Genomic DNA, 25735 nt, shown 5'->3' on the forward strand with positions numbered 1-25735 from the left:
CTGGAGTAAAGAAATCAGGTCTCCTTTAATGTTTTGTTTGTTTTGCTTTTTCTCTGTGCTGGGTCTTCATAGGTATGGAGTCTAAATATGTAATTTGTGACCGTAACAAAAATGGGTGAGAACAAATCAATAGAGAAAAAAAAAATTTGCTACTGAAGCCATGGTTTTGTCCATGTTAAAAGAAATGAGGAATATAAGAACTCGAAGACAAGTGTCCTCAACACCCAGATCTGTTTTGGTTCACAATCTGTTAAGATCCAGGCTGAGTAGTGGACAAATAAGCTAAGCTCCAACTATATTTACAGCTGTTTTCCATCACTCCCATCTGCCTCCTGCTTGAAGAACTCAACACACATAACACATTTGAATCATCCTGAAACCCCATCGCACCCAGAAGCCATCTGTCTGTGGAAACTTGTCTTCCATGAAACTTCTGGTGCCAAAAAGGTTAGGAAATACCGCCCTATATGAGAAAACAAACAACAAGAGGTGGCAAAGAGTCAGACACAACAGCAACTGCTGTCAATAACGACAGCTGAAGAGTAGTCTTCCTGCAAGAATTATATGCACTCAGAATTATATGCACTGGTATCTGACTGCAAGACAGTCGACTTGGTTGCTTAGGACACAAGAAAGGAACTTTACAGTGTACATGTTCATGTCTTTTTATTCTGCAGTCAAACTAATCAAAAACAAAAGGTATTGTAGAAATGTAAAAAATTCAAAAGTTTTTGTTTCTTGAACTCTTTAGAGGCTACTTAGAATCATCCAGTATTGTGACCTACTAGTCCATGCGGCTTTCATAAAATGCTTTATTATTTCTTAAATTGTGATCTCCATGACCAATATTGGGATAGTAACTCATTTCGTCAAGTGTTAACTTTTTGAATAAAACTAGGGTAATTTATATTGAAAGGTAATTATTTCATCTGTATATTCAAACTTCTTTTGGTATAACTTTATGCAACGACTGTCATTTATTTTGATAAAATAAACAGTATATCCATTATCCTATTTTTGTACACTTTTGCACTTCTCCCTCTTAATATACATATGAAAAAAATTTAATAATTTTTCCAATTTTTTGGAAGCACTACATGGCTATGGTATCTTATTTACTCTCCCGTGCATGAAAACTGTGACCTCTGCAGCCGAAGTAGACCACTGGACCACAAAGAAATTTAATTTTTTGAAGAATCAAGGTTTTGTTCCATTAGCCGATAGTTAAAGAATTATCGAGCTCATGAATGGTAGCACATAAAAAAAAATATAATAGGACTGAGTGAAAGAGGAATAATGAGATCTTCTTACTTATAAGAGACAATGTAATCAAAACAAAAAGAGGTAATACCAAATATTTTGCTTACATCATTAAAATGATGAAAAAGGCATTGATGTGAATCTTAAGTAGGCAAGAAAAAAAACAATATTATAATTATTAGGAGGTGTGACTGTATATAACCTTAAGAGTCAATTTTACAAATAACAAAAAAATTTGTCAGCAAGACTAATAACAACCAATAGGAAATAAATTTCACAAAATTGGGGAGAAGGGTGTCCAACACTGTATATATCTTGAATTTCTTCTAATCTTTGAAGTTTCAAGCTATATATCATATCAAAAGTGGTTTTAGCTGCGAACACAACTATACCCACACACTCACACACATTTAAACACACTCCATTCTCCCAACTGCTCCATATCTTCATTCTAACCATAATTCAAACCACTGTTGTTTAGGGAAGCCATAACTAACCTTACTGAACAGAAATAAGTCCATGTATTCCAGTACTTTAAAACTGTGAAACTTTAAACATATACAAAAGAGAAAACAGTGTAACAAAGCTCTACACACCTCCTTAAAAGTATCAAATCAATACTCCACATTTGATCATTCTGAGACAAATCTTCTACTACCATTGTTATACACAAAAAAATATTATGTGTATCTCATAATATACATAACTTTTCTCTAAAATCAAAATATATTACCCTATAAAAATTACAATAATTACTTATTAAATTTCCACTGTATGTCAAAATTCACACAACTTTCCTCTAGCTGCATTTTTACGGTTGGCTTAATTCAAGAGCCAAACAACAGCTAATGATTGAAACTGGTTATATCTCTTAAATATCTTTTAATTTACAGAAGTGCCTTTGTTTCCCTTCAACTCCCTTCCCCTACTTAAAGTCTTAATAAACTACTGAACAATCTTAAGTTTTTTATCTTGTCCTTTACTCATTTGAAGATTTCTCCATTGTTTCCTCTTCTTAAACCAGTTCATAGAAGAAACAGTTCACAGAAGAAAACAGTTGACTTCAGTTTCCTTTTTCACAAGAAATAGCCACAAATGGTGTTTCTGTAACTTTACTACTAACTTTTACCTTTTTAAAAACTTCCTTAACATAGACGTTAAAATAAAACCATGGGTTCTAAAATCTGCACAAATATAAGGTCTTAGAACTGATTTTTCTTTCTTACAATACACGGGCCTGATGTGAGCTTCAACTAGTGTGAAATACTCACAGTATATACAGCTAGCTAATCTGAATAAATACATTGCCAACTATGCGACTAGATAAAGAATGAGACTGTATGCCATGTCCTACTCCCAACTACTATAGTAGAGATTACAGTTGATTTAGACAATTAATCTTTTGCGCCACTTGTTTTTCTCTTCCCGAGCTTTAATTTCCTGGTGATACAGTTTTAAATGTACCAATACAAACCGAATTTTTGAAATTTTTCATTAATTTCAACAGAAGTAGTACTCGGGTTTTTTCTATTTTCTTATGATCTCACTGTGTGCCTAAAGAGAAATCAGTGATCATAGTAAGTACAAGAAAGGTAAGTCCAACCACAGGAGTTGTTACTAATAGAGTCAGTCCAGCATGTAACAGATTATAAGTTTAGAGACACAAACTGTATTAATTTCTATTTAAACATGCTACTTCCAATATCTTAATGTGAATAAACATTTGTTAAGATGTCTAATGATTTGAGTTTTTTTCATGTGAGAACAGACACATACTCAAATAAATTACAGCATACTCTATACACTGCTTCATATTCCTCTATTCACTTAAGAGTATGTATGATATTTTCCCAAAGGATACACAGAAATAAATATTCTTCATTCCATTAATGTACAAATGGATTGTACTAGATAATACAAAATGTACCACATTTTATTCAACTTCTTTCTAGGTGCTTGACACCTGAGTTATTTTGATATCTCTCAGTAAAGTACTTGATCTCATTGACTTGTTTTATTTTCTGCATAATATACACCACATTGCATGTTTATTGTCACCCTTTCCACAAGAAAATAAGTTTCTATTTTTATAGCTGGCCTAGAACTACTGACATATCAAAAGTGATAAATTAATGAATACACAGTTAAGAACAAAAAACAAGAATTTAAAAAATTTACCCCTTTAAAAAATACTAATATATCCCAAAATTTAACCACAAATTTAAAGAAAGGTACTCCAACTTCCTCATGGAAGGCTATTTATTCAACAAAGGGAGAGAGAAACACAACAAAGAAGAGTATAACAAAGCACCCACCTTTCCCTTTAGTGCATTGGTGAAGCACAACATAACTACTGTCATGGAAACACATATCTCATCAAATACATCCTAAGTATGTGGCTAAATCACAAAAATTACTATAATATTGATAAAGGGTGAACTGGGATTCCCAGGTAGCTCAGTGGTAAAGAATCCACCTGTGAAAGTAGAGATGGGGGTTCAATCCATGGGTGGGGAAGATCCCCTGGAGAAGAAAACGGCAACCCACTCCAGCCTTCTTGCCCGGGAAATAATCCCATGGCCAGAGGAGCCTACTGGACTACAGTTCAGGGTATCTTAAAGAGCAACACACAACTTAGTGACTAAACAACAGCAAAATCAAACAAGGCCTTGTAACACAAGAAGCCACTTATAGATCATACTGTGCTGTACCGTGCACAGTCATGTCCAACTCTTTTCAACCCCATGGATTGTAACCACCAGATGTCTCTGTCCATGCTGATTCCTCAGGAATAGGTAGCTGTGCCCCTCTCCAGAAGATCTTCCCAACCCAGAAACTGAACCCACGTCTTCTGCATTGCACGTGGATTCTTTACCGTCTGAGCCACCAGTGAAGCCTGAATACTGAAGTAGGTAGCCTATCCTCTCTCCAGAGGATCTTCCAAACCCAGGAATAGAAGTGGGCTCTCCTGCATTGCAGACACATTCTTTTAACAGCTGATCTACTAGGGAAGCCTATAGATCACACCACTGCCTCATTTATGATGATCTGTTCTCAATCTAAGAATTGCCAGCTATAAGAAACTGTAGTAAGCTCAAAAGTTAAAATGATCTCTGCCAATTTTCATACATGTAATCTGGCATTCCATAAATAATTCAAAGCAAAATTGGAAAAAATTAAGTAAAGATAAAGGAGACAAAAATTAAGCAAAAACAAAAGTAACATAAATTTCAGATATCAGAAGTATCAAACACTGACTTTCACATAATGAGTATTTAATATGTTCAAGAAAATAAATGATGGATAACTTCAGCCCACAATCAGTAACCACGTGAAAATCCATCAGAAATTTTAAGGAAAAAAGGGATAATAAAAATTAAGAACTTAATGGTGATTTAACTACAGATCTGATACAGAAAATGAGAAGATTAATGACCTGAAAAAATAAATCAGAAGAAAACATAGATAAAGGAGAGGACAAAAACGTAGAAAATACAGAGAAAAACAGAAAAGGCAATGAAATTCCTACAACATAAACACGAGGTGCTTAAAGGACAAAAGACAACTGAATAAAAGTAGTTTTAGAAGAAGTAATCTCCAAGTATAACATAAAAGGACAACAAAGTACAGATTCAAGAAATAAAAAAATTCACAAAAGCATTAGATGATCATGGCATCAAAACTGCAGGAAACAAAGAAAAATTTTAAGTAATCAGCCAAAAAAGAAAAAAACAATTAAAAACCAAGGTAAAGGTGCATGTAACCTTTTAAGAATCAACAATGTAATCATAAGACCTGAAGAAAAAATAAAGGCTGACAACAATGGAACATAAATTTCAAAGTGGGAAAGAAAATAAATTCTATACTCACTGAAAACATTCATCAAAAGATAAAAAAGATTCACCACTGAAAATTAGGCACACAAACATACAAAATCACATCTCATACCATTACTCACACTTCTTTAAGAACTGGTTTAATGAACTTTTTAAATTAAAATGTTAAAATGAATATAGGAAAATCTAAAGTCTTCATAACTTATCACAGTATGCTCAAAAACAAAAGACACATTTCTAATTAAAACAGATCATTAACCAAGACTGATAATATGATGGTCTAAGCAAACTAAAAAAATTCCAGCTGAAATAAATAATAAAGGTGTAAACAACAAACGTAAGATGGAAATTAATATAGAATGTATAATTTGAAAATCCACTATTGTATACATTAGTCAACATATTATGTAACTATAGGTCGAACAAATCAACAAATCACAAACGAAATTAGAAAATATTCTGAAATAACAAGTGAATAACACTGTAAACTTTTAGAAAAACAAAAAAATAATTCACATGGTTTTTCAAAGAAATCAATCACATATGTATGTTCAAAATTAATAAAAGATAACACTGACTAAATTAAATCCAAAGGTAGGAATAAGAAAAGAACAATAATTAACAAAACATAAAGCAATCATAATAAATGCATATAAAAATTATTAAATTTGAAAGACCTTGCCAAGACTGATCAATAAAAAACAGCAGGCGTTCACCACAGATCTTGACAGTTTGTAAGGAAGTATTACAGGCCAATTTAAGCCAATGGTCTTTAGATGAAACAGAGAAAAAATTTTCTTGCCCAAAATACAGCTGAATCAAAATAAAAATCTACAACTCTTCCCAAAAGTAGTCACAGATACTTTTCAAAAGTATCCATAACCAAAACTTTTTTTTTTTGAAGAGCGATGGTAATATTTATACACTGATAGTGGAAGTGTAATTGCATATTAGAAAGCACTGGGCAGAACCTACTAAAACTAAATACTCAAACATACTCTGGGATCCGGGTTAGTTTCAGAGGGCTACTGTAGCAAAGTCCCACAAGCTGGCTCCATAACCAAAACTTTTAACCATGAAAAGTTAATCAGTCCCAAGTAACTTAGTCGTTAAAATTTTCAAAATATTAAGAAACATAATAACACTCTTTAACACAAACTCTTGAGAATAATAAAATATACTAAAATTTCCAAAGAACAGTGACTAATTTTAACCTTCAATTTAATTAATTCTGACTAATTAATCTTTAAAAAAAGACTCAAATGGGAATTTTAATAAGTTCAGTGATTGCTGGGGCTTAAAACTTCCCCCTTCACCAAAAATTGCAATGCAACTAAGGTAAATTTAACATCTAGAAGTGTCAAACAGTCATAATACTGTTGTTTTGTGGAAGACACCAAAATGCACAATGCTCAAGATACCTTATATAAAATACTCTAGTAGAGTTGGCCATGAGCATCCTCAGCTCCTGTGGTAAGAAACTTGCAGATTTGTTGGGTCAACCACAGATTGAATATAACTAAAATCACATCCCCTACATCAAAGAGTTAAGGGGAGAAAAAGTAATAATAAAAGCTATACAGTAAACAAACAGATTGGCAGATTTATCTGAAAACAGATAATGGAAGGCTGCCTTTCCTTAATATATGTATTATAAAATAGAAGTTATCAGATTAGAAGGGTATCCAACTTTCAGGGTTTATCAATTCTAATTCAGAAAATATGGAAACTTAGGGAATGCTTTTAAGGGGTGAGGTAATAGGTATAGGGTATAGAAATCTGATGTCAGTTTTTTAAAGATCCCCATAATGGCTACTATGAGCAGAGTCTGGGAACATGACACTTAAATGACCTCAAACTATTTTACTACATTCATTTATAATATGCATTAAAAAAAAATGTAAGCAGCTTTCTTTGTTTGGCATAAATTTGCACAGTACATACTCTTACCCCATTATTTTACATTTGAACTAGAAACAAAAGATCAGACCTCACAAATGTTCACAATATATCAAGTGTTTTCCCTCCTAGAAAACCTGTTAACTTTATACTGAAACTCACATCTGAAATCAAATCTAAAATATTTTACTACATATACTATGGAGTAGTAGTCTGCTAGCAACTTTCTGCTTTCAGATCACAGACTATAAATTTATATGGTAGTATAGTTATTAACTGAACAACCTAACAAAATATGTCACATACAAAATATTATAAAGTTAAACTGAAACAATTTTTGAAGCCTATAGAGAAGAAATGATACTAACATTAAAAAGTGACTATACTTTGTGTTGGGCTTCCCCAGTGGCTCAGTGGTAAAGAATCTGCCTGCAATGAATAGACCTGGGATTGACCGCTGGGTGGAGAAGATCCCCTGGAGAAGAAAATGGCCATGCATTCAAAGATTCTGCCTGGAGAACCCCAAGGACAGGGGAGCCTTGCAGGTGACAGTTCATGGAGTCACAAAGAGTAGGACACAACTGACTAAAACTTTCATTTTTTCCCCATACTTTGTGTTACAAAATAAGATGTTTCAAAGACACTTCAGTATTACAGAAAAACAGAAGCAATTATTCTAAGACAAAAACTTAAACATTCAAAAATATTCTAGAAAAATAGACATATTAACATCAGGATAGAACACTTCTTAAGTCATTTCAAATTATGCAGACGACTAAAGTTTAGAGGCAAATCACATTAAATGACAGTTTGCAGTGAAAGCAAAAGAGTGTTCTGGAAATTTTTAAATCACAGTGAGTTGAAAGTTGTTACAAAACCTACAAACACTGAATACAATCTTTAATTCCTTCAAGCTTCTTGTTTGGTTTTATCACTAAGCAAAATTTCACACATTCAATGAGTATATGAATATATTTAAAATATTAAATATATTCAGGAGCATATACCCAAAATTGAATTAAATTAACTGCTACTTATTTCATTTAAAGAAGAAAGCGTAAAACACAAAATTGTTTAATATAACTCATGTCACTTAAAGAAATGATGAGGATTTTATTTTTATTTTCAATAAATTAAAACACTTACCTGGGTTTCATATAAGTGGGCAATATGAAACTGAACTACAAAGGATCATGGAAGAGGATTAATTACAATACAACTGAATTTACAATAATGAATGAAAACAGATATTATAACATTTGAAATATTAAAAATATTAAAAAATAGATCACAACTTAGAAGTGTTAACTTTTGTTTTTAATGTACAAAAAATCATGAGCATGCTAAGAAAATATAATTGTCATTAAATAAAAAATTATTTTATTTTTAATTCTATGAAAACACATCAAAATATACAAAGACCATCAATAGTTAATAAGTATACTAAAATTAAATCAGCAATAGTAAGTAGATATAACTTTTGCAAAAAAAAAAAAAAACCTTTTAAAATATATATATCTTAAAACATATTAAAAAATGTTCACCTTAAAGCATAGTCAAGTTATTATTTAATAGACACTTTTTTTAACATACTCAAGTTTTCTTGCTTTATAGTTTTTTCCTTTATAGTTTTTTCCTTTATAGTTTTTTTCCCTATAATCTATTTAAACCTTTTTTTTTTTAGTATTAGTACAGTACTAATAGAGGAAAAATATACAAGAAATTCCTTTTTTCTGTATCTTCAGAATTAGGTGAGTTTTTATTTAAAGAAGAAAAAAAAAGCCTTACCACCTAAAAAGCAAAATTACACAGTAGGTATGTCTGAAAAAATTTTATAATGATAGAACACATCTGCTTCTTTTTGTTTTAAGCTCTTTCTGATGCTCTGTTTGAAATTACCAGAACATAACAGATTCAATGAAAATCAAAAGTATCAACAAAACAAAATTAGAATTACAGCTAAATTCTAGCTATTTGAATTTTAAAAGGTTTATTTGTCAATCACAAATCTTTCTTGTTATGCTGTAAGTAGAAGAAAATTTCATAATTTTATAGAGAACATAAATATGGATTACTTTCAAGAAAAAGCTTACAGCAATCATGAAATTCTCATTAAGTAACAAAATGTTTCTTTCTTCCCTCTCTTCTCAACCCAACTTTCTCTATCACTTTCTCTCAGTAAATAGCAGGAAGATTATATTCCCTTTAGGAAGCATTAAAAACAAAAAACAAAAACCCACCAATTCTTAAGTTCAGCACTTAAAAATTCTGTTTCAGTGAGACTCAGGTATGAAGGCCTGGAAAACTGTCTCTTTAATGAATTTCCCTGCTTTCAAAAACTTCTCAATATCCAGATTATTCAATACTACGTTCAATATACATAATTTCCTATATAGAACAGAAAAATTATCTTAACATATTCTAATTCACTCTAAAATCAAATAACTAATGGATACAAAGTCACTGATCTATGTTAGTGGTTACACGTTATTATTAGCTAAAAAAACATCCATGAGAGAATGAAAAAAAAAAAAAAAAAAGAGAGAATGAAAATATGTTTAGAGAAGAAAATACTATCACAATAACTAATAAACAACAAAATACAATTTATAAAATTTTAAAAGTCTCATATACAAAAATAATCTCTTTTTTAATAGGTTAAGTAAATTTTTTTGTCCTCACTGTCACTTCCCAACATAAGGGGTCAAAGTTAATAAAAATTTCATCCCACTCCATTATGTACGAGAAAGTAAAATAGGTAAAAATAAGGAGAAATGTAACCTATACGCCATTTTCCTCATCTTTGTATCTATCTAGTAAGATAACAAAAAAGAAAAGATCATCTAACTGGCACAGTAAACCCTTATGAACATCCTACCAACTGAGTCTCAGGTCCTATGTATCTGGCCTCATGATTCCATAAAGTGCTAGTGTCATATTTCAAAGGGAAAAATCTCTCACTTCGTTCTTAAACATAATTTGGAAGAGGAGTATAAATACTTAACCAGGAAAATACACAACAGGAAAATTCGTGTACATATACCAAAACACTGACATATACTAATACACATACTAAAACACTGACAACACAGCCAAAAAGTCTTAAAATTTAAACTTAATTACAAGAATTATTTTCAGAATGTTAAGAATATATACTAGCCTGAAAGATAATAATCTAATGAAAGTTTTGTATCACCTAATTGTTCTCAAAAGTATTAACTGATACATGCATCTTTCCGGTTTGAAAAGCAAAATGAATTAACGTTAAAAAAAATTATAAATCTGTACTTTATTCATAAACAAAAATACAACTGCCAGTTTGTTTTTTCTTTAAAACTTTACATTGAATGCTTTGATCGCCCTAATTTCATAAGCACAGGCTACGAGAGTCAAAGAATAGTAATAGCCTGTGGAATACATAAAGTCTCAAAGACATTAAAAGAAAAAAGAGAAATAATTTATGGGTTAAAAACAGACACAACAAGATAATAATGCCTTATTATACTGAGCATTTAAATAATATCAGTCATTATACTGAGCACAAAGTAAATACTCATTATATATTACTGTTCTGTGAGTATTTTTATTCTCTTGAGTATGAGAACAGAACAGTGACTATTTTCATACAGAACATTTTTATTATTATCAAAAATTATGCTGATCAACTATCTTAAAGTGTCTGAATCAGGTTTGTGCTCTCCCATTCTTGTTTTCAATAACAAAAAGAAACAAAGGATATTTGAAAAGGTATTCAAATTCATAATATGAAATGTCTCATGGATATGCTATTTCTCAAAAAGACAAAAAAAACTAATAAACGTGGGAATACTTACTTTCAACACTGGATAAAGTACACGGATTAGAGTCAATCAAAGCTAACTGAAAATGCTGTAAGAAAAAGTAAAGATATTAGTGAACTAAATTTAGAAATGCATAAAGTCAACATTTATATTTAGACTTTATGATTGTGACATGTGGCAAAAATCATGTTATTTATATAATTAAAATATAAAAGCTAACAAAAAATGACTATTCCTCACAATCTATTGTGGAAACAAAGTGTTTTCAAGTTATTTCTATGGGAAGTTTTTCTGGAGGAAAACTGTCTTTATCAATGTATCTTATTTCTATGTTTATTATAAAAAAGAAAGAAATTTCAGTATAAAGTAATGATAAGTCAGTTACAGAAATATTTAACTGAGATTTGCTTCAGGTCACTATATTAAAAAACTATGAAATCCATCAGTATCTTTTAAAATATCAATGATTACCTTAAAATGAAATGTGGACTTTAGAAAAGAAAAAATACTATTAGAAATCTCTTAAAGAATAAGTCAATAGGTTTTTATTTATTTTTCACTATCACTGTATTTCAAGACATTAGAAAGCTATAATCCACACTGAAATTCATCTGGAAAATATAGCTGTCCTTTAAAAAAGGTACGTAAACAGTGTAAAGCATATAGGACCATTCATGAAACATTAAAATACTCTATTTCTTACTGAATAAGCCTATGTACAGTGCAAACGAATATATATCTAGAGAATCATATTAGATGCATACTAATATGTGTAAAACAGAACAGGTACATAAAAGAAACGTTACTTAAAAATTAATTACTAAATAGTACAAATTAATACAATAGTAAATGCAAAACATAATATATTAAATACTTTATATGTCAAATACATATATACAACTCATATGTATTTGTCTCCAGAGTTATGACTTAAAACAAGAATAACATTAAAACATGAAAATACTAGCTGTGATTAAAACACAGAGTAACTAATGACCTGTATTAATTATCAATATAAATGTCAGGGTTATACTAACTACTTAAAATACCACAGGCAACTGAATTTTTTTAAGTTAAATGAGAAAGAATAGACCCTTACCAACCATTCTACAAAATATTCTCAGAAATACACAATTTTCAGAGCCTTCATTAATTTTTCAATAATCAACTGTAATAAGATTAAATAACCAAAGAATAAATAATTTAAAAAGTCAACTATATAAATGCCTTTCCTTATATAATTTGTACATCTAAAATTGTGATAGCCATACTAAACTTTTAAACACCAAGATGGACATATAATCTAAAGAATATCTTGCTTGTGAAAAGAATTCTTCTTCAGTAAGTTTTTTTGTTGTTGTTGTTCTTTTTTTTTTTTTTGTCAACTCTCAGCTATTTCTTCTGCTGGATATAGGCTGTGTTTCAGAATAACAACTATACTGTTGCCTCTTAGATCACTAATTGTATTTATGTTTTTTATTTTTTAAAAATTTAAAATTTTTTATTGACATATACTTGATTTACGTTATATTAGTTTCAGGCATACAGCAGTGCCTCAGTTATAAATTCAGTTATAAACATTCTTTTTCAGATTCTTCTCCCTTATGCTGCTGCTGCTGCTAAGTCACTTCAGTCGTGTCCGACTCTGTGTGACCCCATAAGACGGCAGCCCACCAGGCTTCCCCGTCCCTGGGATTCTCCAGGCAAGAACGCTGGAGTGGGTTGCCATTTCCTTCTCCAATGCACGAAAGCAAAAAGTGAAAGTGAAGTTGCTCAGTCGTGTCCAACTCTAGCGACCCCATGGACTGCAGCCCACCAGGCCCCTCTGTCTATGGGATTTTCCAGGCAAAAGTACTGGAGTGGGGTGCCATTGCCTTCTCCCTTCAGTAAGTTTTAAGAACCACTTTCTTCAGAGTATCAAGGTGGAATCATCAAAAGGACATAGCTGAGCTTCCTCAGCAAGCTATAATTAACAACAAAATTGTTTGTTACCTGATACTGTGTCAAAAGATTGGTTATAAAGATCATTTGGAAGAACACTGTAGGTGGTACAAGCAGCCTGTTATGCTCATACACCTTTAATAGCACAACTTTTTCAACAAATGGTAGTTCTGAAATAGTTACATGGAAAAGAATGAAGGCAGACTGATATCTTACAGGTAAACATAAAGAACTAAAATTATAAAGCTCTGAGAACTGGGAAAATGGTGCTGGTGGATCCCAAAGGCACAAGCAACAATAAAAACAGACTAGGATTCTTATAAATTAAAAACTTTTGTACATCAAAGAAAACTATTACTGGGAGAAAACATCTGAAATCATAGGTTTCATAAGGGATTAATATACAGATTACAGAAAGACACCAACTCAACAAGAAAAATCAAAGAATGCAATTCAAACCTGGGCAAAGGACTTTGGTGTACATTTCTCAAAAGAAGGCAAATGGTCAATTGCAGAAGGAAAGATTCAAATTTAAAAAAAACAAAGATAAGATCAATTCATTTCCATTAGGATGGCTATTGTCTTTATAAATAATGGAAATGAGGCTATGGCAAGATGTAGAGAGATTCTATGACCCCACTGCACTGCTGATGAGAATGTAAAATGTGCACTCAGTGTGAAAAATATAAAAATCCTCACAAAGTTAAATATACAATTCAGAAATCAGACTCCTAATTACATTTTTAAAAGAACTGAAAAAAGAGAGGCAAACAGACACCTTTACGTACACAGTCACAGTAACATTATTCACAACTTCCCAAAAAATGGAAAAACCGAAAAGTCCACCAACAGATGAACAGATGAAAACCCTGTGATACACACATGAAATAGAACATTATGTGCCATAAAAAAGAAGTTCTATACGTTCAAGAACACGAATGAACCCTAGCAACATTAAGCTTACTGAAAAGAACCAGACATAATACTGTCTGATTCCACTTACATCAGGTAACCAAAACTGTCAAATTCATAGAGTTTAGCAAGTAGACTACAAGAGAATCAGAAGCTGAGGGGAAAGGAAATTATCATTTAACATATATAGAAGTTTCTATAAGAGACACTAAAATTTTTGGGAAATGAATACTGATGATGGTTATAAAACTCTGTAAACATAATTACTGTCATTAAATTGTACATTTAAAATGAAGTTGATGGCTTCCAGGGTAAAGCACCTGCTTGCCAATGTAGGAGACACGGGTTCTATCTCTGGAAAACTGCACATGCAGTGAAGCAACTAAACTCACGCATCACAACTAGAGCCTTTGGTCTATAGCCCAGGAACCGCAACTACTGAAGCTTGTGAGCTCGACAGCCTAAGCTCCACAAGACAAGCTGCCATAGTGAAAACCTCATGCAACAACAACAGAGAGAGGCCACTGCTCAATGCAACTACAGAAAAGCCTATGTAGCAACGAAGACCCAGCACAGCCAGAAGTATATTAATAAAATAATATGGTCAATGTATTTTTAAACACATAAAATATTTTAGCGCAATAAAATAATTTAAAAACAATACTGGAAAAAATTTAGGCTAACCTACATGTAGTACATTTTTAAAACTTATTTAAAACATATGCTGAAATGTATTAATGTATTAAGATGCATGTGGCACTTATACAGTAAATGCATTATTTCTTCTACGCTCAGTTGCTCAATTGTGTCTGACTCTTTGAGACCCTATCGACTGTAGCCTGCCAAGCTCATCAGTCTGTGGGAGTCTCCAGGCAGTAATACTGGAGTAGGCTTTCATTTCCTTCTCTATATTTCTTCTATAAACACAGTCAAAAGTGTACAAAACAATGCAGAGGATACAACACTGCAAAAAAAAAAAAACTTTTGGCCTTAATCAATGCCCAATCTTGGCTGTGGTAAGATACAGTTATGTAAGATACTCTCTCTAAATCATTTGATGGGTATATGTCAATTCTCTGTACCATTTTTTAAATTTAAATATTTTTATGGTAGATGCTTTACAATGTTGTGTTAGTTTTACGTGTGTAGCAAAGTGACTCAGTTATACCTATACACACATCCTTTTTTTTTTTTACATTCTTTTCTTACATATGTCATTACAAAGTACTGAGCACAGTATCCTTGTTAATTATTCTTGTTAAGTCCTTGATAATTACCTATTTTATATATCAGTCCAGTTCAGTCATTCCGTTGTGTCGACTCTTTGCGACCCGATGGACTGCAGCACACCAGGTCTCCCTGTCCATCACCAACTCCCAGAGTTTACTCAAATTCATGTCCATTGAGTCAGTGATGCCTTCCAACCATATCATCCTCTGTTGTCTCCTTCTCCTCCTGCCTTCAATCTTTTCCAGCATCAGGGTCTTTTCAAATAGTCAGTTCTTCGCATCAGATGGCAAAGTATTGGAGCTTCAGCTTCAACATCAGTCCTTCTGAAGAAATCCCAGGAGTGATTTTCTTTAGGACAAACTGGTTGGATCTCCTTGCTGTCCAACGGACTCTCAAGAGTCTTTTCCAACACCACACTTCAAAAGCATCAATTCTTTGGCACTCAGCTTTCTTTATAGTCCAACTCTCAAATCCATATGTGACTACTGGAAAACCATAGCTTTGACTAGACAGACCTTTCTTGGCAAAGTAATGTCTCTGCTTTTCAATATGCTATCTAGGTTGGTCATAACTTTCCTTCCAAGAAGTAAGCGTCTTTTAATTTCATGGCTGCAATCATCATCGGCAGTGATTTTGGAGCCCAAAGTCAGACACTGTTTCCACTGTTTCCCCACCTATTTCCCATGAAGTGATGGGACCAAATGCCATGATCTTTGTTTTCTGAAGGCTGAGCTTAAGTAGAGTAATGCTCAAAATTCCCCAAGCCAGGCTTCAGCAATATGTGAACCGTGAACTTCCTGATGTTCAAGCTGGTTTTAGAAAAGGCAGAGGAACCAGAGATCCAGTTGTCAACATCCACTGGATCATAGAAAAAGCAAGAGAGTTTCAGAAAAGCATCTATTTCTGCTTTATTGACTATGCCAAAGCTTTTGACTGTGTGGATCACAATAAACTGTGGAAAATTATGAAAGAGATGAGAATACCAGACCACCTGATCTGCCTCTTGAGAAATCTGTATGCAGGTCAGGAAGCAACAGTTAGAAATGGACATGAACAACAGATTGCTTCCAAATAAGAAAAGAAGTTCGTCAAGGCTGTATATTGTCACCCTGTTTATTTAACTTATACTCAGAGTACATCATGAGAAACACTGGACTGAAAGAAACACAAGCTGGAACCAAGTTGCTGCGAGAAATATCAGTAACCTCAGAAATGCAGATGACACCACCCTTATGGCAGAAAGTGAAGAGGAACTAAAAAGCCTCTTGATGAAAGTGAAAGTGGAGAGTGAAAAAGTTGGCTTAAAGCTCAACATTCAGAAAACGAAGATCATGGCATCTGGTCCCATCACTTCATGGGAAATAGATGGGGCAACAGTGGAAACAGTACCAGACTTTGTTTTTCTGGGCTCCAAAATGACTACAGATGGTGACTGCAGCCATGAAATTAAAAGATGCTTACACCTTGGAAGGAAAGTTATGACCAACCTAGATAGCATATCCAAAAGTAGAGACATTACTTTGCCAACAAAGGTTCATCTAGTTAAGGGTATGGTTTTCCCTGTGGTCATGTATGGATGTGAGAGTTGGACTGTGAAGAAGGCTGAGCGCCGAAGAATTGATGCTTTTGAACTGTGGTGTTGGAGAAGACTCTTGAGAGTCCCTTGGACTGCAAGGAGATCCAGCCAGTCCATTCTGAAGGAGATCAGCCCTGGGATTTCTTGGGAAGCAATAATGCTAAAGCTGAAACTCCAGTACTTTGGTCACCTCATGCGAAGAGTTGACTCATTGGAAAAGACTCTGATGCTGGGAGGGACTGGGGGCAAGAGGAGAAGGGGATGACAGAGGATGAGATGGCTGGATGGCATCACTGACTTGATGGACGTGAGTCTCAGTGAACTCTGGGAGTTGGTGATGGATGGGGAGGCCTGACGTGCTGCAATTCATGGGGTCGCAAAGAGTCGGACATGACTGAGCGACTGATCTGATCTTATCTGAAGCCATCTTTTTCACTCTCCTCTTTCATTTTCATCAAGAGGCTTTTGAGTTCCTCTTCACTTTCTGCCATAAAGGTGGTGTCATCTACATATCTAAGGTTATTGATATTTCTCCTAGCAATCTTGATTCCACCTTGTGCTTCATGTAGCACATTTTATACATCAGATCAGATCTGATTAAAATTTTTTTTTAAATCATAAATTCTCAAAACTACATGCTTTTCTCCAGAAACCTGAATTTTTTCAAAGAGAAATGCTGACACATAGGGAAGTGTCATTCCCATTAAAGCCTTAGAAAGCATAAAATGACAGCACAAACCCAGAAATTAAAAAAAAAAAATTAAGTAGTGACAAATTCCTATTAACATAAAAAACAGTTAACAATTGTGTTGTTTTTTCATATGATGTTCATATTTACCAAGTAGCAGTCCATAACTGTTAAAAGATAAATACATCTATTAAATACTTTCATGATGACATACATCATGCTATTAAAAACTGGCAGATTTCTAATCAGATACATAAAATAACAGTCAATAATTCAATCCTAAGACAGCATCACTAACCAACTCTTCATGTCTATAGAGGCTAGTCACATACTGGAAACTGCTTTACATATACTCAGGTGAAACAAATAAAGATCAAAATCAACTAATCAAAAACATCAGTATTTACATTTTGTTAAAGTATACAAAAGCCTAAAGCACTAAAAAGTTTTCCTGTAAATATTAGCGCTCTGTCTACTTTGTACCTTGAAATCCAACTCTTTATCCTCTTTAAGTTCTTATTCTAAATTCGTTCATTTTCTAATAACAGTAATATAACTTCTAACATTTCTCAACACTTTGTAACATTTAAAACAAACACACACACACAAATATGAAGCAGTGCATATGTAGGAAAAGCCCCAACCACCTACCTTTAAACTAGATTCATAGTCTGTGTTCACTTTGAACATAAGCCCAAGTCGTAAATGAATCTCCTTTGCTCGACAAAAGCTGGGCTCAACATAAAGCACCTCTTGAAATGCTTTAATTGCCCTTGAAGAATACAAATGGAAAAAAGTATAAGATTAATATTAACTATATTTGCCTATGGAGTACAGAAAATACAATGATTATACAATTTAAAAACAAATGCCAATTTTAAAATGCTGTGAACGAATAGTACAATATATTAGAAAACTCTAACTCCTCATATCATTTGGCAAAACTGTAAAATAAATTTATTAACTTTTCTACGTAAATAACCAATTAAAATTCTCTAACACAACTCAGAGAAGACAATAGGAGAATGACATGAAGATAAGAAGACTAATCTTGTTCTATACTGCTCCATATAAGTCTCCTTTTAGAAGGCTTCAGTTCAGTCGCTCAGTTGTGACCAACTTTTTGCAACCCCATGGACTGCAGCATGCCCAGGCCTCCCTAACCATCAGTAACTCTCAGAGTTTACTCAAACTCATGTCCATTGAATCGGTGATAATATCCAACCATCTCATCCTCTGTCATCCCCTCCTCCTCTGACCTTCGATCTTTCCCAGCATAAGGGTCGTTTCAAATGAGTCAGTTCTTCGCATCAGGTGGTCAAAGTACTGGACCTTCAGCTTCAACATCAGTCCTTCCAATGAATAGTCTGGATTTATTTCCTTTAGGATGGACTGGTTGGATCTCCTTGCTATCCAAAGGACTCTCAAGAGTCTTCTCCAACACCATAGTTCAAAAGCATTAATTCTTCAGTGCTCAGCTGTTTTTATACTCCAACTCTCACATCCATACATGACTACTAGAAAAACCATAACTTTGACTAGATGGACCTTAGTTGGCAAAGTAATATCTCTGATTTTTAATATGCTGTCTAGGTTTGTCATAACTTTTCTTCCAGGGAATAAGTGGCTTTTAATGGCTGCAGTCACCATCTGTAGTGATTTTGGAGCCCCCAGAAATAGTCTCTCACTATTTCCATTATTTCTCTATTTATTTCCTATGAAGTGATGGGACCAGATGCTATGATCTTAGTTTTCTGAATGCTAAGCTTTAAGCCAACTTTTTCACTCTCCTCTTTCACTTTCATCAAGAGGCTCTTTAGTTCTTCTTCCCTTTCTGCCATAAGGGTGGTGTAATCTGCATATCTGAGGTTATTGATATTTCTCCTGGAAATCGTGATTTCAGCTTCTGCTCTCTCCAGCCCAGTGTTTCTCATGATGTACTCTGCATAGAAGTTAAATAAGCAGGGTGACAATATACAGCCTTGACGTACTCCTTTTCCATGTTCAGTTCTAACTGTTGCTTCCTGACCTGCACACAGATTTCTCAAGAGACAGATCAGGTGGTCTGGTATTCCCATCTCTTTCAGAATTTTCCAGTTGGTTGTGATCCACACAGTCAAATGCTTTGACATAGTCAATAAAAAAGAAGTATGTTCTTCTGGAACTCTCTTGCTTTTCCTATGATCCAATGGATGTTGACAACTGGATCTCTGGTTCCTCTGCTTTTTCTAAATCCAGCTTGAACATCTGGAAGTTCTCAGTTCACATATTGTTGAAGCCTGGCTTGAAGAATTTTAAGCATTACTTTGTTATCATGTGAGATGAGTGTAGTTGTGTAGCAGTTTGAGCATTCTTTGGCATTGCCCTTCCTTGGGACTGGAATGAAATCTGACCTTTCCCAGTCCTGTGGCCATTGCTGAGTTTTCCAAATTTGCTGCCATATTGAGCGCAGCACTTTCACAGCATCATCTTTCAGGATCTGAAATAGCTCAACTAGAATTCCATCATCTCCACTAGCTTTGTTTGTAGTGATGCTTCCTAAGGCCCAATTGACTTCACATTCCAGGATGTCTGGGTCTAGGTGAGTGATCGAACCACTGTGATTATCTGGATCATGAAGATCTTTTTTGTATAGTGCTTCTGGGTATCCTTGCCACTTCTTCTTAGTATCTTCTGCTTCTGTTAGGTCCATACCATTTCTGTCCTTTACTGTCGGGAGCAGAGTTACAGGCTTAAAAGTGAAAATGGCTCTGTCTTGCCATGCTGACTACCGGTGGATATGCGTGACATCTTTAAAGGTAAATGAGACAGATTATGAATGGGAAAAAATCAAAAATCATATCTCAGGTGTTTGGAACAGCTCCGACATTGGTCTGGACTTGGGGAAACTTCATAATCAAATACAGACCTTGGAACACTCTCGACTGGATTTTACTGCTGCTGGAGCAGCTGACTTTTTTCACACCTTCTCTAACTTTATTTACAGAAAAAACATTCTGTCTAATCTTCTCATAAGCATTCTTCCTTGTATTGTCAGGATTCTTCAGCAGAACATTCAGAAGCTCGTGACTGAGCTGCATCTGGCTGTTTTAAGAAATAAAAAAGGGGGAGATGTAGGGAGCAGGAGCTCCGCCCATGGCAAAGGTCATGAGGAAGGAGGCTTGGCATAAGCAAAGGCGGGATCGAGCCTCAGGAGTCCCCTTGGAAATTCTCGAGCATCTACCCACAAAACCAGAGTCTGCCTACTTTCTGCTTTGTGCTCTCACCTATACCTCTGACTTTACGGGGGCCTGTCCCCCAATACCTCTCTCTGAAAAGAAGAGTTAACTTACAGCTTCAGTTAATAAAGTTCCTGGGTGTGATAGTGTTTCAACCTACAAACTCCTTTGGAAGTCCTCTAGCCTGCCTCTGAATAGGTTTTTCAGGCCACATGTGATTGCTCAGAGCCTCCCAACTGTGAGAGGCTGAGATGTTTTAAACTGTCTAAATACAGATTCCTTTGAGCAGTTAAAAGATTGATTAGACATCACTTTTGCTGTCTCATACACAGGGTTATTGTTACCATCTTTCTAAAGATGGTATAGAACAGTCTTATGGACTCTGAGGGAGAGGGAGAGGGTGGGAAGATTTGGGAGAATAGCATTGAAACATGTAAAATATCATGTATGAAACGAGATGCCAGTCCAGGTTCAATGCATGATACTGGATGCTTGGGGCTAGTGCACTGGGACGACCCAGAGGGATGGTATGGGGAGGGAGGAGGGAGGAGGGTTCAGGATGGGGAACACATGTATACCTATGGTGGATTCATTTTGATACTTGGCAAAACTAATACAATTATGTAAAGTTAAAAAAAAAAAAAAAAAGATTGATTAGAAATTGTATTGGTGAAGGGTTTTTCACTTGTTGGGCCAATGTTTGCTGCTAAGTCTCCATATCCCTTACCTGCTATGTCCCTGGCAGTGTTTTGATTAATATAATTGGTGTAAGTAGTAGCTTTAATGTTTGTAACCTTGGACCCTTGAGTTAATTCTTTTTCTTGTTACAGCCCACCACACCTTTGCCCCATAGGAATGCAACTTTAATGCTTTTGGAGGGTGGCGCCTGACTAATGACATTTAGAGAAAAATAAGTTTTCTGGAAAAAGGGTCTTAAAATGTTAACAGGCCTCTGGGCCAGAAGATAATGCAAATCACCTAAACTTTTGCATATGATAAGTTTGCAGGAAGAAAGCCTGGCTTACTGCATGACTCTACCCCTTCCCCCATTATCCTCTATGCATAACTTAAGGTATAAAAACTACTTTGGAAAATAAAGTGCAGGCCTTGTTCATAGAAACTTGGTCTCCCCATGTCGTTCTTTCTCTCATCTTCTGGCTGAATTATTCAGCCTCTATTCTCCACTGAATTTTCCTGCTGAGCTATCCTTATTCTATTGCTCTTTATATTCTTAATGAACGTTTAATTAACCAATTGTTTCCTGATCCTCACCGACGCCATCCCCGCTTCGAATTCCCTGGATCCACCGGGGCTGGACCCCGGCACTTTACTGTGCCCATCTTTGCATGAAATGTTCCCTTAGTATCTCTTAATTTTCTTGAAGAGATTTCTAGTCTTTCCCAATTTATTGTCTCCCTTTACTTCTCTGCACTGATCACTGAATAAGGCTTTCTTATCTCTCCTTGCTACTCTCTGGAACCCTGCATTCAAATGGGTATATCTTTCCTTTTCTACTTTACCTTTCACTTCTCTTCTTTTCTCTGCTATATACTGTGTGTATATATACATAGAGTAAGTCCACCTCAGACAACCATTTTGCCTTTCTTTTTCTTGGGGATGGTCTTGATCATGGTCTTCTGTACAATGCCCGAAACCTCTGTCCATAGTTCTTCAGATACTCTGTCTATCATATCTAATCCCTTGAATCTATTTCTCATTTCCCCTGTATAATTGAAAGGGATGTGATTTAGGATTTGATTTGATTTATAAGGCTTACTTTTACCTATCACACTTTACATTCTGCTTGGAATCTAATTTAAATACAGTATGACTCAGAAACAGACTAGTAATTTTTTTTTTGTCGTATGGGATTACTACTCTACTGAATGATTTGTGAAAAAAATTCTCTTGCCCTCACAGCCATGCAGTGCTACCACTATCATAAGTCAAAGATCCATGTTTATGGAACTGTTTCTAACTTCCCTAATCAATTTCAATCTTCTTTTGTCTATCGTGCTCTATTTCTATTCTACCTTGACTACTCTGTCATATTAACAGGTCTTTATTATTAACGCAGAAAATCTAGATGTGTTGGAAATGTTTTTATAAGTACTTGGAATATGTGAATTATTACTTCTTCAAAAATAAGTATGACAGAAGAGACAAAGAGTCTATTTTGAATCTCAATTATTCTATTCTCTCAAAACCTCTAAAATCACTATTAGGATTGTAAATATTTCCAAAGTCAGTCCTCTTTATATTATAAAAGAAAATCTATAGCAGTTATATCACAATTTAGGATTAAGCAATATACCACATGCCTTTAGTAAGCTTTGTTACAGTCAAAATCCTACTTCTCAAATTCTATGGTTATATGTACATTTACTGCAAACACAAGTATTTCAAAAAGAAGATTTTCTCTGGGAAATACACAGACATCATATAAAGATGAGTTGTTATAATCCATAATCATCTTTCACACTAACTTAACCCTGTCATACATTTATCAAGTAATGAGCATTTTGAATCTACAGATTTATCACTCATGATTTATCTTCACTCTAACAGAGTTCATGAGTTATCATAAGTACCTGGAAACTTTTCACTGTAAGTCACATTTCTCTATTTCAAAAACTTACAGTTCTTTGTTCTAAGTCATATATTGGATTTCATGTACATTTGTTCTGACTAGCTAAAATGAAAATATTTGCACAACTGCAAGGGATGATTTTAAAATATCCATTTTTTCATCTTTAAAGGACAAAGTACAGTAAATTATTCCATTTGGTGTAACTTACTTCTAAACACATCTCAATAAAAACCTTGTAAGTCCTACTGCTAACTTTCATATCCACCTATTCTCTTCCCATTTGTAACTGACCATAAATAAATTCATGAATCCAATGCCAGTAACAGTTTTGTTAAAGGAAAGGAAGAAACAAAAGGAGGCAGAAAGGAAAGAAGAAGGAGGAAAAAAAGAAAATCCTTTTTTTTTTTTAAAGTACGGAATATGCTTTAAATTATTATAGTCTTGAACATGAAGCCTCCTTCCAATACTAAATAAATGATTAAGAAAAACTAAATAAAAATGAACATATTTTATTTTTCTTGTCAACAAAATTTTAAAATTTAAATGATCTCTAGGATCTTTTCTACTTCTAAAGTTCAGGTTTTTAAGTTGTGTGAAAAGGATTTTCAGGCAATTTACAGACCTTAAAAGTGTCCCAATTCACAATCAATTTCAAATAGGATTCAAAATAAAAGGTAAGTGAATTATGTTTAACATCCGTTTAATATATGTTTATGTTATCTCTTATGTTTAAGAGATCTTTTTTAAGTGACATATTCTTAGGTAAGAGATATACTTCATTTTAAAAAGTGTTGTAACATCTATAGATTATCTGGAAGTTTATGCAGCAAACTTCAGAACATGAAAAAATTAATTCACCAAAAAGCCAAGAAGTAAGATAAATATTATGTAGGCAAGTCATACAACTAAAAGTCATACACTTTACTTCTAAACACATCTCACTAAAAACCTACTGCTAGCTTCCATAATCACCTATCCTCTTCCCATTTGTAACTGACCATAAGTAAGTTCGTGAAACCAATGCCAGTAACAGTTTTGTTAAAAGAAAGGAAGAAAGGGAGGGAGACAGAAAGGAAAGAAGAAGGAGGAAAAAAAGAAAATCCTTTCTTCACCTTTGTGAAACCATAACAAATACTGGTCAATGTATATTTAACAACTCTGTATTAAATATTCAGAATGACCTACAGGACATGGTTGCAAACACTAGTTGTATACTCATTTACCTTTCTTTGAATTCTTATAGTACTGAAATGAAAATTTAAAAAGGACAAAACCAAAAAAGTTTCCTGTTGTTTGCAGTTTATAAAATCTTACATATTACTATCATAGTTAATCCTCAACACTGAAGAAGTATCATTATTTCTACTGAGGAAGATAGATAATTTATAATCAAGTTAGCAAATATGCTGACTGAAGGGAATGATGGCTAAACTTGATTTGGATCTACAAAGGAAAATATGCTACTAATGAGATGAGAGTTTATTGACTCTAAAATATTTAATCTGCTGGTCATTTTTATGTGCTTACATACACACACAGAGTGAAAAGATCTGATGTAAGTCAACTTACCAGTGAAATGCATTGTAATAGAAGTAAACCAAACCAAGGCCATATAAAAATGCGGCATTCTGTTAAAAAAAAAATCATTTAAAAGCTTTTATATTTACTGTTCATGTTATTAAGAAGAAATATAGAACATAAGATGCTCATCAGTTCTAAAAATTCTATGCCATATTATAGAATAATGAGAAGAAACAACGAATTAATGAACAGGTAAAGCAGAAGCCAAAAAACTTGAAGAAATATTTTTTCTTTTCATTAAGCTCATTAAGTTGAAAACAATTTTTTCAACTCCTAAAAACACCTGTGAAACCAGAAATTTGTTCCAAATAGTCACAGCAATCCAGAGAATGAGGACGAAGTTGGAGGAATCACATTTCCTGATTTCAAACTACACTACGATGCTGTACTAATTAACAACAGTATGGTAACAGGTGCTATAAAAATAACAGCACAGAGACTGAAAGAACAAAATCAAAAATACCAAATGAAATTCACATATTATGGTCAACTAATTTTTCACAGGGGAGCAAAGAATACCTAACTACAAAGGGATAGACTCTTTATCTCTTGAAAAATGATGTTAGGGAAAATGGATAAACCCATGCAAACTACTAAAATTGGACTCTTTTCTTATACTTGGAGAAGGGAACAGCAATATAGTCCAGTATTCTCACTGCAGAATCGCATGGACAGAGGACCCTGGTGAGCTACAGTCCGTGGCATTGCAAAGAGTTGGACACAGTTGACAGGCTAACAAACACTACTCACAAAAAGTAACATAAAATGGATTAAGACTTAACACACAAAGGCTTATATCATAAAACTTCCTTGAAGAAAATATAGGGAAGAAGCTCCCCAACTTGGGTCTAATTAAATTCTTGTACATAGCACATTAGCAAAATAAAATATCAACAAATAGAACTAGATAAAACATGAAAACTTCTACCACAAGAAATAATTAAAAACAAAAAATTCTACAGACTGGAAGAAATTTTCCAAATGTTGTAACATTCAAGATTCGTGGAAAGAGCTTAAAATATAAAAATTACAAGAAACTGATGCCAACCCTTACAGATGACTTTAAGAAGTTCAAGGCTTCAGTTCAGGAAATAACTGCCAATGAGAAGGAAACAGCAAGAGAAACAGAATCAGAAGTAGAGCCTGAAGAGATACTGAATCATTGTAATTTATGATAAAACTTTAACAGATGAGAGCTTGCTTT

The 25735-nt window shown here is 33.8% G+C and overlaps 1 protein-coding gene across 1 annotated transcript in view; it reads right to left on the reverse strand.

Moving 5' to 3' along the window:
* LOC132344466 (lysine-specific demethylase 6A) overlaps positions 1-25735 on the reverse strand; it is a 185414-nt gene that overhangs the window by 78661 nt on the left and 81018 nt on the right. Inside the window, exons 5-8 of the mRNA XM_059884061.1 lie at positions 24520-24578; positions 17794-17914; positions 10829-10883; positions 8142-8176 (exon numbers count right to left, since the gene is read on the reverse strand). Coding sequence (XP_059740044.1) covers positions 8142-8176; positions 10829-10883; positions 17794-17914; positions 24520-24578 — 270 coding nt within the window. The remainder of the gene's footprint in view (positions 1-8141; positions 8177-10828; positions 10884-17793; positions 17915-24519; positions 24579-25735) is intronic.

The sequence above is a fragment of the Bos taurus genome, chromosome Y, assembly GCF_002263795.3.
Source record: "Bos taurus isolate L1 Dominette 01449 registration number 42190680 breed Hereford chromosome Y, ARS-UCD2.0, whole genome shotgun sequence".
Classification (NCBI taxonomy): Eukaryota; Metazoa; Chordata; class Mammalia; order Artiodactyla; family Bovidae; genus Bos; species Bos taurus.